Source organism: Ovis canadensis, chromosome 14 (assembly GCF_042477335.2).
Source record: "Ovis canadensis isolate MfBH-ARS-UI-01 breed Bighorn chromosome 14, ARS-UI_OviCan_v2, whole genome shotgun sequence".
NCBI lineage: Eukaryota > Metazoa > Chordata > Mammalia > Artiodactyla > Bovidae > Ovis > Ovis canadensis.
This window is the reverse complement of record NC_091258.1, coordinates 14,580,441-14,597,518: the sequence shown is the minus strand read 5'-3', so window position 1 is coordinate 14,597,518 and position 17,078 is coordinate 14,580,441. Positions and strand designations below refer to the sequence as shown.

At 56.3% G+C, this 17,078-nt stretch overlaps 1 protein-coding gene and 3 non-coding genes across 5 annotated transcripts in view; 2 read left to right on the top strand and 2 right to left on the bottom strand.

Annotated features, from left to right (window-relative positions):
• VAC14 (VAC14 component of PIKFYVE complex) overlaps window positions 1-16,271 on the bottom strand; it is a 78,522-nt gene extending 62,251 nt beyond the window's left edge. Inside the window, exons 1-10 of one of the 2 annotated variants that reach the window (XM_069549547.1) lie at window positions 15,837-16,271; window positions 9,708-9,858; window positions 9,234-9,401; window positions 8,383-8,445; window positions 7,822-7,929; window positions 7,256-7,365; window positions 6,896-7,002; window positions 5,553-5,687; window positions 5,054-5,206; window positions 1,115-1,178 (exon numbers count right to left, since the gene is read on the bottom strand). In XM_069549547.1, coding sequence (XP_069405648.1) covers window positions 1,115-1,178; window positions 5,054-5,206; window positions 5,553-5,687; window positions 6,896-7,002; window positions 7,256-7,365; window positions 7,822-7,929; window positions 8,383-8,445; window positions 9,234-9,401; window positions 9,708-9,858; window positions 15,837-15,940 — 1,163 coding nt within the window. In that variant the 5' untranslated portion in view covers window positions 15,941-16,271. The remainder of the gene's footprint in view (window positions 1-1,114; window positions 1,179-5,053; window positions 5,207-5,552; window positions 5,688-6,895; window positions 7,003-7,255; window positions 7,366-7,821; window positions 7,930-8,382; window positions 8,446-9,233; window positions 9,402-9,707; window positions 9,859-15,836) is intronic. The other variant, XM_069549548.1, reaches the window with a different exon arrangement.
• On the bottom strand, window positions 3,987-4,057 carry TRNAG-GCC (transfer RNA glycine (anticodon GCC)). Its single transcript has one exon. It is a non-coding gene; the product is annotated as a tRNA-Gly (tRNA).
• TRNAG-GCC (transfer RNA glycine (anticodon GCC)) lies at window positions 11,163-11,233 on the top strand. The gene has a single exon. It is a non-coding gene; the product is annotated as a tRNA-Gly (tRNA).
• Window positions 11,818-11,888, top strand: TRNAG-GCC (transfer RNA glycine (anticodon GCC)). The gene has a single exon. It is a non-coding gene; the product is annotated as a tRNA-Gly (tRNA).
• Window positions 16,272-17,078: the final 807 nt, after the last annotated feature.

Genomic DNA, 17,078 nt, shown 5'->3' with positions numbered 1-17,078 from the left:
ACGAACGGTGTTCACTGGCTTGCTCCAGCAATGTGGGAGAGACCCTAGGAAGAGTCCACATTCACAGTCAGCACTCGGAAAACACCCCCAAGGTCCCGAGAAAGAAGAGTCAGTGAGAAAACGATGTGGACGGAGAGAAGAGCCTCAGGGCCTGCGGAGAAGAGAGTCTCCTGGGGATGAGCATGCGTTTTCTCTTGTGAGTGCCGTGTCCCCAGGGCCCGTGCTCAGGGCTGGATTCAGAGGCAAGAACCCCCTACAGGAGGACCTCCATCCACTCCAGCCCCGTAGCCAGCTCTGCCCAACAAAGCGGGGCCGAGGGCCAGTCCTGGGGCTCAGGCTGGGACAGGGTGGTGACCAGTCCCTCCGGACCGTCGCCTGCAGAGCGCGGAGCAGCTGCCCGGGATCGTCATCCGCCTGCAGAGCGCGGCGTGGCTGCCTGGGGCGGCCACCTCCCTGCCTGGCCTGCACCGCCCCCCCGTGGAAGGCAGCGCCACTGCAGCCAGCGCCCCCGGCCTGTGCACACTCCGGCTCAGTCAATCACCGCGTGTGCTCCCAGAGAGCTGCATCGGCCTCACATTATCCTGGACAAGCAAAGGGGGCTGGGCAAAAGCGTCCACAAGGCCCCCCCTGTGGTCACCATGCATTACCTACACTCTTTATTGTTGTCTAGTCTCTTAAGTGCTGTCTGGCTCTTTGTGACCCCACGGACTGTATCCCGCCAGGCTCCTCTGTCCATGGGATTTCCCAGGCAAGGATACTGGAGTGGGTTGCTATTTCCTTCCCCAGGGGATCTTCCTGACCCAGGGCTTGAAGCTGGGTCTCCTGCACTGGCAGGCGGATTCTTTACCTTGAGTCGCCCAGAGCTACACTCTTATACCTTGTATTTACTGATCTCTCACAGCCTCCAGTCCTTCCCAAGAGGCAATATGTCCCCCAGAACCAGGTGGGGTGGGCTCTTTAGTGTCCTCTGGACTCCCTCATCAGACAGCTTGTGTCCTGCAAGTGCTGGCCCTGAGCAGAGTCTGCCTCAGGGTTTGCTGTGGTCTCCCGTGCCCAGAAAAGATGTAGGTTGCTAGCTCTCCACAAACAACTCTGGCCATAGCAAACCACTTACTTGGCTGGAGTGAAGACACTGAGGCCATTACTGAAGCGAGAGTCGCAAGAACCATCAGGCCCTCCTGGGGAGAGAAAGAGGAACGAGGCATCACAATAAAGGTCACCGGGGCCTTTAGAAGAACAAGGCCCCTGCTCACAAGCACACACAGACCCTCTAGTATCCCACACCTTGATTCTGGCTCTTGGAGAGGGATGCGGCTTTGGGGCCCTGAAGACCCAATGCCTAGTGGTTCCCTGAAGCTTCTGGATGGTATGCATGCTTGTAGGTTCTCAGGCACAGTGACCTCACAAGCAGGGTTATCAGTGCTGAACGCATCTGGGAAATCTCAGAAGGGGCTGCTGGCTAAAGGGCAACAGATGTTAAAAGTGACTTCTTGAACACTCAGCATCACAAGCCGCCAGGGAGACGTAAATCAAAACTGTAATGAGATGCCATTTCACACCCATTAAATAAAAGACATATTGATAGCAAGTGATGGTGAGGAGGCGGAGAAACTGGAACCTTATACACTGCTGGTAGAAATGGGAAACGGTGCAGCTGCTTCAGGAAAGAGTCCAAATACCTGAACAGGCCTGGGGGAAGGTGAGGCAGACACCTTGGGCAGCCTGGGTGGGCCTGCCAGGAACCACACGCTGGGGCTCCCTGCTGCTGGGGGACTCCCTCCCTCCCACCTGCTGGGAACGCCTTTTCAGATGAAATGATACAATGTTAAAAACTGGCTGCAGATGAATTTCCACTGTTTCCTATTTTCACTCTGAGACCTCACAGCTGCTTCCTTTTGCACAAGTGTGGGCACTTCCCCAGAACCCCGTTAGAGGGGGCTGCTGAGTAGGAGGGTCAGACCCGGGCGGCTTGAACAGACCTCGCCAGGCTGGCCTTTAGGAAGGGTCCACACACATGCCAGCAGTTGTTCAGCCCACCCTCTACCTTGGAAGCTTTGGGATACTAGTGATCTTTACAGTATTTGCCAAATCGATGAGTAAAAATGAGACTGTTTTACTTTGTGCTTCTGGGGTTCCCAGTCAAGCTGAGCATCTTCAGTTGCCCTTCTGTTTCAATCTCCAGACCCAGGAGCCCCTGGGCCCAGGTCTCAGTTTGGCTCCCCTGCCTTCTCACTGTGTGACTCCTGGGTAGGCCACCTGCCTTCACTGCACTGCCTCACCTGTGCAGCGTGCTGAGGCCAGGGCCTCCCCGGAGTCTTGTGAGCACAATAAAGCAGCCAATGTGTGTTCAGGGGTTAGAACGGAAAACCTGACCCACGTCTCTGTTTCCTGAGGATAAATTCTTAAATGTTCTGCTACATGCTGCCAAATGTATTGATATCTACCAAACAGTGAATGTATTTAAGGTGTTTACTCTTCACCTTCTCCCAGTAAGAGCATCTGGTTGTTCCAAAATCTCTCCAGGGAATGTGCATTTCTCGTGACCAGAGTGGAAAATGAGGGTGGTAAAGGAGAGCAGAAGGGAACGAGAGAGAAGAGTCAGCTCAGATACCCTCCACGAAGCCAGGCTGGGTGCCCCCAGTCCGCTGTGGCCACATCCAATGTCCTGTGATCACTCCTCTAAGGATCCAACCCTGAGCTCTCTGCAGGCAGGTCCTGGATCTGAGTCACCTGGATCGGCAGTGCTGATAACACCCAACCCCATCAAAGCTTTGCAAATGGGTGGACTCCATTTAACGCTCACCCACGGAGGTCAGCGGTCCGCCACTGGAAATTGTATTTATAGCTGTGTTCCTCACTCACCGCTTGAACTTTCATCCCTAAACCACTACAATCCCTCATTTAGGACCCATCAGAGGCCCATTACCACCTGGGCAAAGCTAATGCTAAAAGGCAAGGGAGCCAAAGTCCTGCCCCTGACACTCTTGCCAAGTGGTGGGTCTCATTATAAACAGACCTTAAAACAACTCGACACGGAAGCACCTGTTACTGGGAATGTGACCCACGCCATGCGCTGAGCGCTCTACATGCAAAAAGTCTCTGGAACTCACAGCCACACCATCGGCTCCGCACTATCACTGTTGCTCCAGGCAATGAGTAAGAACTCTGAAGCACAGAAAGGCCAAGTGGCTTGTCCAAGGGCGACAGACATGAAGTCGGCAGGGCAGGATGCGCAGGCAGGCAGGTCTGACCACAGAGTGCAGACTGTGACGCCCGAGACAATCAGGAAACGTCATGGGGGACGGGGAGGAGGCGCCAAGTGCCGGGGAGCTCAGAATCAGAGAAAGGACCCTGCGCTGTGGACTCCTCAGGCAGAAGGGTCGGGGCAGGGAGCCAGGGCAAGCAGAGGGGGCTGGGGGCAGCCAACTGAGCACCAGCCGCCCTGACCGGAGCCCTGAGGGGAGGGGCGAAGGAGAAGCGCGTGCATGTGACAGCGAGGGGGCGTGCGTCTGTGAGCGTGCGTGCACTCGCGTGCAGAGGGCCTGGCTGCCAGGCCTCACTGGGGGGCTCGCCAGACTGGGGGGGATGGGGGCACCAAGTGAGAGAGACCAGGCAGGAAGCTGCTACATTCGCGGGTTGGAAGAGATGGGCAGTGAGCGTCGGCGTCAGCGCTGGTTGAAGCCGGGGACTGAGGAAAGAAATGCTGACTCTCTCGGACTGCTGGCACCTTCTGCTGGCACACTGGGAAAGTGGTGGTTGGTGACCAGCTGAGCGGGTCTGGAGTGGCTGTGGAGCCCCAGAATTCGCCGGTGCCATTTCTGGGAACTACTATAAAGTGAGCTCTGCGTCTGCTGAAGTGCTGTTTACGAGGCAGTAAAATCTGGAACCAAGCTGCCTGAATGTGTCTTGATTTAGGACCAAGATTCTCCTGAGCAGGGAGCTGTTTGAGGAAGGCTTAGGAAAGCTGTCGAAAAGGTTAAGCGAGCTGCATTGGCCGGGAATCGAACCCGGGCCTCCCGCGTGGCAGGCGAGAATTCTACCACTGAACCACCAATGCTCCAGCGGAGCGCTCCTCCTCCCCAGCTGTTCTGCTGCGCTGGCTCGCGGCGACGGGGCACTGCTGTAACCTGACACCTGGGACGGTCCAGCACTCTGTGCTGCTCCGTTCTAGAAGGCCAGCCCCCTGAGGACACGCACAGGACATGTGTGCCTGTCATTCTGCTCTGAGGTTCAAGAGAAACCAAAGGGACAAAATGCTCTGGGAACTCTTTTGGCTCCTGGAGGCCAAGTTCCAGACCTCCATCCGTTAGCCTTAAAGATTTCAGTAGGTTCTGCATCAGTTTAGTCTTCGGCTGATTTTGCAAAGGAGAACATCATCCCAGAGCTGATCGGGGACCTCTCGGTGAGGACAGAGTCAGAGACATGGAAAAAAGTCTCAGAGTTCAACATTTAGAGAGTCCAACTCTAGACTCCAATAGGCATAAAAGCAGTTTTCTTCATGTGAAGGATAAACAAGACATTAACGTTAAAGGAAAGGAGCAGAATTTCCAAGGACGGAATGAACCACATCTGGGTTGGTCTGAACCCCGCCCCCCTTCCCTGAGAAGGAGTGGCAGAGGAAGGCAGGCGGTTCCTGAGTCACTGGATGTCCACCCCTGAGACTCAGCTGAGCCTGCAGACTGAACGGCCCTCCTGCCAGGCTCCACGCCTCTCTACCTCGACTGCAGCTGAGCTCAGAACAAGACTAAGGAAAGAATGAATGCTCTCTGGGGCAGAAAGGGCTCAGAGCTACAGTTCTGGAGGCCAGCAGCTGGGTTCAAACACTACCCCTGCCCCTGGGAGCTGCTGGACGCTGGTGGTGGGACTCCTCTGCTCTGTGCCCACCTGCAGGAGGAAGGCAGCAGTTCCCACCTGCCGGGCTGTTCCCAGAGCTAGGGGCTGAGACTCGGGAACAGCCCTGGCTGGCTAAGGGAGACCCCATGTCAAGTTCTCTGACCTCTGGGCCCCGGGGGCCCTCGCTGGGAGGTCGGGGCAGGAGGCAGAGCCTACTCACCGCTGGCTGGCCCCTCCTGCTTCGCTGCACAGTCCTCAGGGTTGGGGCCTGCCTGCTTCTGCACCACTGGCCTGGGCTCATTGGGCTCGTCGTCCTCGGGGGTGACCAGCTTCATCAGGCTCTGGTTGCAGACATTGGCCACCTCCTTGATGTCTGAGTGCGCCGATGTAAGGAGCGGCTGCAGCCAGGCTGGACAGCCCACTCTGCTGCCCCAAGGGGTTGTCCTGTCACCTCCCTGAGCCCTCACCCCACAGGGGAGCAGAGACTCAGCAGCCCGGGCCTGGGTGAGCCCCTTAGATCTCTGAGGACGCAGCTGAGGTTCTGGCACGCGGCGCCAGCCCTGTCCCAGGCCGCCTGGGCCCTCCCAGGCCACGCTCCACTCTGCCTCCTGCTCCAGGGGTGTCTGCAGGCGTGGTGGGTCCTGGGCCCCCTCCCCACCCAGGGTGATCTCACGCCCCTCAGGGCTGCCCTTGTCTCCGCTCTCTGGGCTGAAGGATACTCCTCTTGCGGTCGTCATAGGCCAGGCAGGGCAGGACGGCGGTCAGGATCCCCGAGGAATAGGGCAGCATCACGCGGCCGGCCAGCTGGATGAACTCCCGCAGCCAGCACATGGCCGTCAGCTGGATCAGGTCATCTATGGGGACGGGGTTCTGGGGTGAGTGCGGCGGTGCCCACCGACACGCCCACAGGCGCTGGAGCCCTGCAGCGGGGCTGAGGCCTGGCATGGCTCCCAGCCCCCCGGGACTCCCGCGCTCTCGCCCTTTCCTTCCGTGGGCACCGGGGCACGTGAGAGCAGCCACGGCTCTCCGCTCTCCTGTGTCCACTCCCCGCAGCGGGGCACTGCGGCTCCTCTCATCAGGAATGGGAGTTTATTCCCCCACTCCCGGTCCGGGGGTGGCCTTGCGACACTGGCCAACAGAAGGTGGGAGAAAGGATGGTTCAAGCCTCGGCCTCACTGACGTCTCTGTCTCCTGGAACCCACTGAACCCACATGAACGCACCAGGGCTAGCCCACTGGGTGATGAGATACTTGGAACGACAGTCACCGCTGGCCACGGGTGACAGCCGGACAGCCAGACACGAGTGACACGGCAGACCATCGGCCTCAGCCCACCCTCCAGAGGACCGGAGGCACGGGATCCCCCCCAGCCCTGGCCTGGCACAGGGGAGCAGGGCTGCCCAGCTGACCTGAAGCCTGAGGTCAGTAACAAGGGACTGCCGTGAGAAGGAGTTACATTTTGTGGTGAGAAGGAGTTACATTTTGTGGTGAGAAGGAGTTACATTTTGTGGTGGTTTGATACTTAATAGAAACAAACAGTTATGCGATCCCAGCCTCCAAGCATTTCAATTCACGGTGCTGATGCCAAGCCTGCCAGCAAGGCCTCCAGGTCTTCCCCTCTCTAGGGCCAGACCAAGTGAAAAGGCCTCCATGCTGACAGAACCAGAATCTCTCCCACAAGGCCCCACGGCTCGAGGACCCACATCACATTGCCTCTCACTCCCGCCAGGACTCTGTCCAGGATGGGGAGGGGGCTTCGAGGAGGAGGGGGTCCGCGGGGCCCCACGGCTCCAGGACCCCCATCACACTGCCTCTCACTCCCGCCAGGACTCTGTCCAGGACGGGGAGGGGGCTTCGAGGAGGAGGAGGTCCGCGGGGCCCCACGGCTCCAGGACCCCCATCACACTGCCTCTCACTCCTGCCAGCACTGTCCAGGACGTGGGGAGGGGGCTTCTGAGGAGGAGGGGGTCCACGGGGGCCCCTCACTGCCGCTAGGACTCTGTCCAGGACGGGGAGGGGGGCTTCTAAGGAGGAGGGGGTCCATGGGGCCGCCACGTGCTTACCCGTGGTCTGGCAGTGGATCACCAGGATGTTGGCCATCTCAGCAAACTTAACACTCGAGGGGTTCTTCTTCGTTTCCTTCAGAAACTCCCCAAGGACCACCTCACACCTGCAGTGAGAGAAGGAGAAGGGAAATAGCCCTGCCACCTGGGCCGGGGAGCCTCCCCAATGCTGTTTCTGCTCCGCTTGGCGCGGGCGTCCAGGTCAAAGGGATAACTTCAGAGGCTGGGGGAGGAGGTGCTCTTGGCGGCCCAAAGCGGGAAGCTCACGCGCCAAGAGGAGAGTGAATCTCACGTCCTCCTGGCACCTGTGCGTGTGTGTGGGGGACGCGTATGCAGCTCCGTGCTCCCCTCCTCACTCACATTTTCCGGATCTCTTTGCCATTGTCACCCAGGATCTGGAAGAGCCCGTCCAGGATCTCTGGCAGGTAGTCCAGCAGGTTAATGTCAGGCACGGACTCCAGCACCAGGATCTGACCCAGGAAGGAGACCGTCAGGGAAGGTCATGGCCCAAGCACCCGCCTCCTCGGACCGCTGGCGAGGAGGCGCCCTGGGGTGTCCCATGGGGGAGAGTGTGCCAGCTGCAGCTGCTTTTGTTCAGCGTGCAGGAAAACGGAGCTCTCACCCCCAGGCAGCTCAGAGGCCCTGAGGAGAAGGGAACCCTCGGGAAAGGCAGGCAACTAGCAGGAGAGGCTGGCTTCAGAGAGAAATCTGGGTGTTTCTGGAGACGAGGAAGGAGCCCCATCTGCTTCAGAGGCAAACGTGATGGGCTCTGGGGGCAGAGCTGAGGAAACGTGTTTTGGGATCATGTGCCATCGGGGCTCCTGGAAGGGCAACAGCGAGGCGCCTCCACAGCCTTGGGACACGTCCAGGTGGGCCAGAGGGCAGGCTCACGGGCAGCCAGAAACGGCGTCAGGGCCAGATCTTACCCAGGAGATGATGAACTGCCGGGCGTACTGGTTGTTGGAGTAAATCCTCTCCCGTAACAAGGGGATGAAGCCCACCAGGTCAAACTTGTTGCTCTCCGTCACAATGTCCTGGGGGTCAAAGGCACATGAGCTGCTGGGGGCTGGGGAGCCTGACCTGGCTGAGTGCCTGCCGTCAGGGGTCAGGTGGCCACAGAGGAGGACAGAGCCTGTGTCAGGCAGGCTGAGGGACAAGCAAAGATGGACTGAAAGAGGGAATCAAGGGGAACAGAAGCAATGAGAAGGCAAAACCCTTCCTACATCTCTGCGGTCTGGACTGAATGCCCAGTGAGCTGAGCATACACTGCCCGACACGGGGGGCAGGGTGGGCCAGCTCGTGGGAACACTAGGGGCGATGACGGCTCTGTATTTTGATCCTGTTGCTATATACTCAGAACTGTATATTATCTCAATTACTGTATGTAAATTATTTTAATTAGGAAGAACATCCCAATGATAGAGATTCAAAGCTCCACAGACAGATGGAAGAAGGAAATGCTAAAAGTGGGGACCAAGTACTAATACCTTTAAGAGGCGGTCTAGGAGCTCAGATCCGCTTTTCACATTGGGGTCTGGGTCAGCAGCCAACTATGGGAGACACAGAGGTGGAAAAAGGATCACAGTCAATTTATTACGGCGAAGAATCCACTGGAATCCTATAGCAAGGCCTTGGGGGAGCCTGTTCACAGATGGAAGGGAGGTGGGGGAGGCGAGGAGGCAGCGCGGAACTGGGGAAGGCACAGAGATGCGCTCAGGGGCCCTGCTCTGCTCAGGAGCCTGCAGGGCCTGCTGCCACCGGCAGCGCGGCTGCTTCCCGCTGGTGTTCCCCGGCTGGAGCAGTTTCGAGACTGATTCTCTAGAAACGACTTGATGGAGGGAAACTTGGTGAGGCTGAGAGGCGCTGATGAGCTAAGAGGGACCCCAGAGCCATTCTAAGCGGAGCTTTTTCCAGAGTTCACGGGCTATGCTCTCCTCACAGGGGAAACGCAGTCTGCACGATGGACAGAGGAGCCTGGCAGGCTGTAGTCCCTGGGGTCGCAGCAGAGTCGCACCAACTGCGCAACTCACAGCACGGAATCGCCACCCTCGCCTCCTACGAGGGAGGTCAGCGCTCTCAAGTGACTGTCTTCCCCCGACTTGTGGTGGACTGATGCTTTTGTAAAGTGCAGTACTATTAAATTAATAGAGATGCGGGGAGAAGCAAATACAAGCCCATTTTAACAATGTATCATCAGATTCAACATATAAGGAGCATCCCTGGCAGCACGTGCTTATCTGCTCCCCTGCCTCTGGGGAGAGGCAGCACTCAAGGCCCCGAGGGTCAGGCCCAGGAGGCGGGGGAGGAGCTCAGAGCAGCCGGAGCGCGGAGGGCTCACCTTGCTCAGCCCGTCGAAGAGCACGTTGAAGTGGGGCAGCACGGCGCCTCGGGCCACCTTGACGATGTTGTAGAGGGCCTCACAGGCGTAGTAGCGGAGCCTGCTGTCCGCGTCGTTGAAGCAGGTGAGCACCGGCTCGATCAGCTCCTTCAGGTAGAGCCCCGAGTCCTGTGACGGGGCGGGAGCACAAGCGCTACTCAGAAAGAGTCGGATCCCGGGAGCCCAGCCCCCGGCTCCCTCGGAGATGCTCAGACCTTCGACTGAGGGCTGGGCTCAAAGACTCTTTGCAAGTCGGCCTCTTGGGTTAGGAGCCACGCCCAGGAACCAGGCAGCAGGCCGCAGAGCCAGCCTTGCTGGCCCGGGGTGTGCAGAGAATGGATGGCAATGGAAAACACGGGTCTGCAACCCCCTGTCGGGGTCAGGGGCAGTCAAGTCCATGACTGGTGTGTGCATCCCTCCAGGAGAAAGGCGTACCTTGCCCAGTGCAATGGAGCAGGCGGCCAGGCCGATGAGCCCCCCTTTCCGGCTGTGGGGGTGCTGAGACAGGGCAAACTCCTGAGATAAGGTCTGGATCACATGCTTGATCTGCACCGTGTTGTTCTGGGCCACGAACTCCCGGACCAGCCTGGAGAGGGAGAAGAGAGGGTCTTAGGCCAGTGGGATCAGGCTGCTCCTGCTCCTGCTGCTGGCCCCGGGGCCTGGCGCCAGGATGAGGGGTGCAGAGGACCTGCTCAGAAAAAGCAATCGGAGTCACGGGTCCTGCCCTAGTTCCGCTGCTGACTGGGGGAGGCTGGCTTTCCCTTCCCGTTTTCTGGTCTCCATTTCCCCTTATTGAGGATGAAACAAAGAACAGTGACCAACCCCAATTCTGAGAAGGCAGTGAATGTTGTGCTGGGGACCAAAACCTGCAGTGATCCACCGCCTTCATTCAACTCTTTGCTCAGCCCTCCATTCAGGCACTCAGGCGGTTCTCTGTTATTATTTCCAGGGACGGGGCTGAACTGGGCCCACATCCAACAGGCAGGATCCACACACAACAAGCAGGTGTAGCCACAGCACACAGGTGTCACCACAGAAGCCAGATGCTGCAGGTAAGTCTCCCTGGGCAGCCAGGGCGCTGCCAACTGAGTCAGACCTTAGAGTCAGGAGCTGGCATTTTCCAGGTGAAGAAAGGAAGGCTGGGCACCTTAGGCACAGGGAAGAGCCTGGCTAACAGCAGGGGCCCTGAAAACACACGGTGTACTTAGAGGAGGGTGAGGAGCCCAGGGTGTGGGAGGAGCGGCTGAAGACAGATCAAAGGACAGAGGAGCTGGTGAAAGGTTTACAGTGATGGGGTGGCGCCTGCAGGCCTCTGTTTGGACCTGGAGAGGCTGCACTGCATGGGAGGGGGCTGGTTTGACAGAAGGAGAGCACCCCAGCTCTTTAGTCTGAAAGAGGGGGCTTTTAACATGGCGGAGGCAGTGGGAAGGAGCACGGAGGGATAGTTTCAAATTAAACAGAAAAGCATTAGGACCCCCTGTAATAGGGGAGAGGACAAGAAGGGTAGAGACATTTGTGTTTTAAGACGCCATGACACGGATTGAAGGGAGGAGACTGTTCCCTCATCAGGTGAGCAGGACTAGCAGAGATGGGGTGCCAGGAAAAGGCTGCATGAATGGCCTGTGGGGGGCCTCCTGCTTTGCCCGTTATAGCGTGTGATTCCACCAACCCCCCTCCCACCCCTGGGGCCTGAGGGCTGTGGACAAACCAAGGGCCTCGGGAGGAAGGCAGTTCCACAGGTGCCCACACTTCCTAAGCGGTGCAATAAACCTGCTGGATTCCCAAACAGGACCCCGGCCAGACGAGTCTCAGTGAGGTCAGAGCTCTCTGAGTGGCCACAGACAACAGCCCCTTGAGAAAGGCCCTGCAGGTGAGCCAAAGAGCAGCAAAGCATTGGTGGTTCAGTGGTAGAATTCTCGCCTGCCACGCGGGAGGCCCGGGTTCGATTCCCGGCCAATGCAGGGCTGCTTTTTTGGCTCCTTCTGGGAAGACTCCCTCAGAGATCCTGCTACAGGAGCCAGCTCCTCAACCACACCCAGCCTGCTGCAGCCAAGGCTGCTCTGAAGCTGAGCGCACCTCCCTGCCCGGTGAGCGTGACCAGCAGCTGGATTCTCCACACATGTGCCACTTCCTGGCTGCGGGGCCAGGCCCCATGTGCCCTGCAGCCGTCAGGGGACTCCTGTGCACCCCCAGCCCTGGCCAGTCTCCAGCAGGAAGCTGTGATGAAGCCTGTGAGCTGTGAAACAGCTCCACATGCCATGTGGACAGGGGAGTGGGGACCACACTTCAGAGAAGAAGCCCCTGGAGTCTCAGTGGGCTTCTTGTTACTGAGAAGGAAGGATTTGAGGTGGTTTCTGTCCTGATGGACGAAGGCAAATCAAAGACACACACACACCCCCTCCTGCTCTGGAGCCTAAGCTTCTGTTTCTGCAGCGGTGATGTGGCAGCCTCAGAGCATGGCCTCGGATTCTGGAAATCAGGGTGTGGACAAGGAGGCTGGTCCTGGGGTTAAAGGGAGGTGCTCACACAGCTGCCAACAGCTGGAGCATTGGTGGTTCAGTGGTAGAATTCTCGCCTGCCACGCGGGAGGCCCGGGTTCGATTCCCGGCCAATGCAGCAGCAAACATTTTTTTTTTTTTAAATCATTAAAAAAAAAAATCCAAGAGACTGGATTTGAGATTTCACACCACTCATGGCATTGGTGATACACTCTGAAAACCTGAGAATGACTTTTTCTAGCTTGATTTTCCACACCTGTCTCCTACATTCCACAAAGATCTAGCTCGCTGTCTTCTCGTTCCTGAGGAGCCCAGGAGGTAGGGGTCACCAAAGCCACTGTAAGCAGCTGTCCGCCCACTCCCGCCCAGACGGGCTGCCTGTGGCCTCTGCCTGCGAGGCTCCTGGCGAACCAGGCCGAGCTTCTGCTCAGCCCACACAGGCACAGCCCCAGGACGAGGAGTAACGTCCTCCATGAGGCTCTGGCAGGGCAGCCACAGAAGACCCAGCCCGGCCAGCAGCACAGCCCCTCCTGGAACCACCTCCTGGCCCATCTCCTTGTTTCAGGTCACAAATGGTCGCTGAGCCACTGGAAAGGGTCCCCCGGCCCACTGGAGAGCCAGCAAACAGGGCGCATTCCCTGCCTGAGGGGCTTCTGCTAGAATCTGGTGGGTGGGAAACGAGAGGCCATGAGGACTTTCATGCAAAAGAGGAAAGAAATCTGGTGAGGACCGTGCAAGGTGAGGAGGGGGCAGGAGAGAAAGAGCGTGAAGCATCTCTGGTGAGGAGGGGATCTGATGTGGTTTCATGAGGGGCAGCTTCTGAGAGGGGTTCTGAGGGATGAGTAGGTGTTCGTGTGGGAGGAGGAAGCTCAGACAGAGGGAAGCTCATGAGTGAAGGCTCAGAGGAAGGACAGGGGCACTCGGTTTGGCAGCTTGAAAGGACAGAGGTCGGGGAGAGGCTGTGCCCACTCACGGGCTTGGCAGAGGGGGTGGCCTTTGCTCTGTGAGCAGCCACAAATGGTAGGGACGGTCTGCAGCGGCAGGCGGTGTAGTCTGACCTGCACTGAGGGAGTGCTGAAGACTGGAAAGGCTGCACGACCGGGCGCTGGGAGAGCACAAAGAACGGGCACCGACGTCGCGGCAGGCTGGCAAGGGCAACGGGGCCTCCGGAAGCGGAAGCAGATGGACAACACCCCCTAACCCCACTGTCTGCTCCACACCAGCTGGAAGGCCCCTCACCCTGAATCCCACCAGGATGTAGCTCAGGGCACCCAGGTCACTACAGACACGACAGCCCCTTCAAGTCCCAAGGCTCTGGAACCCCAAGTCTCTGCTGTCTGCACCCCTGCACTTGTGGGGAGAATACTGTCCATAGCCAGGAGAACAAGACAGACAGTGGTTTCTTCTGGAAGGCAAACCCTGAGAACAGGTGGTCAGCAAATCCATCCGCCTGTAGAGCACTGGGCCGGGCCCTCGGGGTCACCCCGGGGCCACAGCAGGAAGACCTGTCCCACGAATCAGGCCCACACTCTCTACCTGACACACAGGGGGTCAACACAGGGCCGGCTGCCTCTCCAGTCCGTAGCCTGGCTACACGCGCAACCTCCCTGCAGCCAGACCCAGCTTCCTACTGGGCCTGCTAGTCTACTCCGAGGACACTTCCTGTCCAGGCCACCCCACAGGCAAGCTCCTGTCTCGTTTCACAGCCTAGCCAGGCCTCAAACGCCAGCTCCAATCCACCCCCGCTTCTGCTGACCATCTCAGGAAGGACCACTCCTCCTCTGGACGCTGCATTCTGTGCTCACCACCGCATCATCGAATGTCATGAATTCTTTCTCACACGTTTCACGTTCCCAGCTCCACAAGCCAAAGGCAATGTCAAACACTAAACAAACCCCATTAAAGACAAAATCCTTCCAGCACAGCTTACAGAGTGACAGGATGTGCTGGAAGCAACAATAAGGCTGAGATGAACACCTCTATTCAAGGACTCAACCAATGACTCAAGCTATGAAAATAGCAAACATTTCTGAGAAGCAGAGCGGGTGATGGACAAAACCGGTGTCACTGCACCTTCAGCCAATAAAACCACAGACATGGAGCCAAGTCTGTACATCAGTTCTGAGTCTCCTACTCATTAGAGCAATACTCAGCAGTACAGTTTGCTGGCAATGGCGAGAGCTAGGGCAACAACAAGCAGCGGTGGGGAGAGACGGCACTCAAGAAAGGGGTGCTTGATGAGAGGAGCGTGGTTCTGGACATGCTGAATCTTAGAGCTGAACGGGAGGGTCATCTTGGCAAAATCCAAACCCTTCAGTGGAGGAGGAAACTGAAACCAAAGCAGTTAAGGCAGTGGTTCTCAACTGGGGTGATTCTGCATCCCCAGGAAACATGTGGCAACTGTCTGGAGACATTTTTGGTTGTACTAGTGATGGAAAGCTACTGATGTCTAGTGGGTAAAGATCAGAGATGTTGCTAAAAACCCTATCATGCACAAGACAGTCCACCACAACCAAGAGTTACCTGTCCAAAAATATCAAAAGCACTGAGGTTAAGAAACCCTTAGTTAAGGAATTTGCCAGCGGTCACAGAATGAGCATCACACAACAGACTATACTAGGCCCTTACAAAGCTTTCTGCAGTGATGGAATTGTTCGAAAATCTGTGCTGTCCATTATGGCAGCCGACAGCCACATGTGGCTACGTGAGATACAGGCAGAATGACTGAGGAACTATATTTAAAATTTTTATTTTATCTTTAATAATTAAATGTAAATGGCCAGTGGCTACCTTACTGGACAGGGCAGAACTAAAACCTCTATTTCCTGATGCTTAAACTGGCATTCTTTCTGTTTCACAGCCTGCCTCTTTCCACTCTTCTGAAAACACCTACCCACCTTTGTCACAAAGATTTGGCTGGAAAAAAAAACACACGTGTAAAATAACAGCAGAAAAATCTCAATGTTCCCAGTTAAACACCTTGCTTTGTAATAAAAATAACTAAGCAAAATGTCAGGTCATGGTTACACATATAGTGGAATACCATTATCCACAGATTCAGATACCAACGGTCAACAGCAGTTCAGAAAATATTAAGTGGAAAATTCAAAAATAAACAATCTATAAGCTTTAAACTATACGCTGTTCTGAGTGTTGAGATGAAATCTCGTGATGTCCCACCAGGACATGAATCACCTCTTCCTCCTGTATATTCATGCTGTATATGATATGCACCAACTTAGTAACTGTCTGAGTTATCAGACTGACTCTCTGGTATGGTAGTGCTTACGTCCAAGTAACCCTTATTTTACTTAATAACAGCCCTAAGGTGCAACAGTAGTGTTGCTGACAGGATATTCTCTTACTGTGCCTAATTATAAACCATAAATTAAACTTTATCATACATCTGTATGTACGGGAGAAAATATAGCATATATGGAGTTTGGTGCCATCCAAGGGGTTTCAGGCATCCACTGGGAGTCTGGGGACATAGCCCCCACAGACAAGAGAGTGCTACTGCATATGCAATTAAGACTGCAGAAACAACAAATTATTCCTCCTTCCACTTTTGGAGAAGGGTGATATGACAGAGATAAAACAACCAGCCCTCTGAGCCTTGAGGTTTTGGACCTGACTTCTTCATTTGGTCAACTTATTGTCTTTTCACTTCTCAAAAAGTGGGTAAGAAATGAGGCAGGTCAACATCCATAGCAAATTCTCACGCTTCCCACCTCCTTTCCATTGGAGATCACTCTCGGGTTTGCTCGTTTTGGTAGAGACCACACTGAGGACGCATCATGCACCAGGCACTGGGCTAAGCACCGTACATACACAATATCGCTTCACTCTCACCGCAGCCCCTTTGAGATACCAGGAGGTTAAATAATATGGCCCAGATCACACAGTACTGCCCATTTCCTGCTGTTAAGCACGGCACTGAGGGCCTAAAGCTTGGGGCAGCAACACTGGCTGCAGAAGCAGGAGCAGCTGCACGGAGGAGCGGGACCCGCAACAGCCAGGACGGAGCCCCGGCCCCACTCCCCGCGCCCGGGCCCGCGGCTCTTACTTCTCGATCTCCAGGGCAGCCACCTTCCGCTTTTCGTAGAGCTTGTCGTTGAGGGCGCGCACGATGTTGGGCGTGAGAGGCGCGAAATCCTTCTCCGGGTTCATGGTAGCAGCGCGGGTGCGCCTCCCGGAGCCCCGCGGCTCCTCAGCCCGCGGCAGCCGGGGCCGCGCCGGGGCCAGGGGCGTCTGCGGCTCCGCGCAGCCTCCGGCGTCGGCTCATGGGCCACGCCGCCTCAGCCCGAGTCTCGCGGGGCCGCGCGCCGCCTCGGAGCCCCGGCGTGGACCTCGTTTCCGTCCCCCTGCCCCGGGCCAGCCAGCAGCTCACAGGATCAGTGCCTGCCCGGTGCCAGGGGCGGCGGCCATGTTTCCCGGGTCAGGTGACCTCAGGCAGCTTCCGCCTTCCGCCGCTGGGCCCGCCCCTCGCCAGCCACACCCCCGGTGGGTCGGCCACGCCCCCGCAAGGCTGCAGTCCCCGCCCCCACTCTGGCCTGCAGGCCCCCAGAGTGTGGGCCGTGTTTGAAGCCTGCTTAGAGCGGCACGTGTACCATGTACTCCACTCCCTGCACATAATAGGCTTGGCATCTGGTGGGCTTCTGCAGACTTTCCTGAAGACGAAGGGGGTCTTGAATCGCTTGGCATAATTTCTTCCACACCTACTGAATCCACTAGTTCATTCACTACTTTAGTCATCAATTTCTTATATGCCAATGTTACGAATTAGAGTAACGCCCTCTCGATTTTCCATATATCCTAGTCGCTTTTACTAGTATTTAAAAAATATTTTCTCTTAAGTTTTAAAATTCCTTCTTAAGCCTTGTTTATGCCCCATAATGCTGGGTTTGAATAGTGATATTTTTAAAACACATAAATAAATTACAATTAAAAACCAAGCAGTCTGTCTATTATTATCCAAAAAGTAGATTCAGCTTTCGGGGGGTGTTGAGCCAAAAGGCACAACCAAGCCAAAGATGGGGAGAAGGAAGCATTTATTGTTTCTGTGACGAGTAAAACATGTGATCTCTGCCAAAAGCAGTGTCTCCCTCTCCCTCAAAAGCAAGTTGGGGAAAGTTTTAACCTAAAGGTACATGGATTTTCATGAAGGGGTTTGAGCACTGGAGAATTCAGCACAGAACTCAGGCCATGATCAACAACGTCGAAACTTTAGTTGATTAAAGTCATGAGGGTCAACATCATCATTCCGTCCTCCTCCTAGGTGTGGGCCTTAGTTCTTCAGAACTGAAAG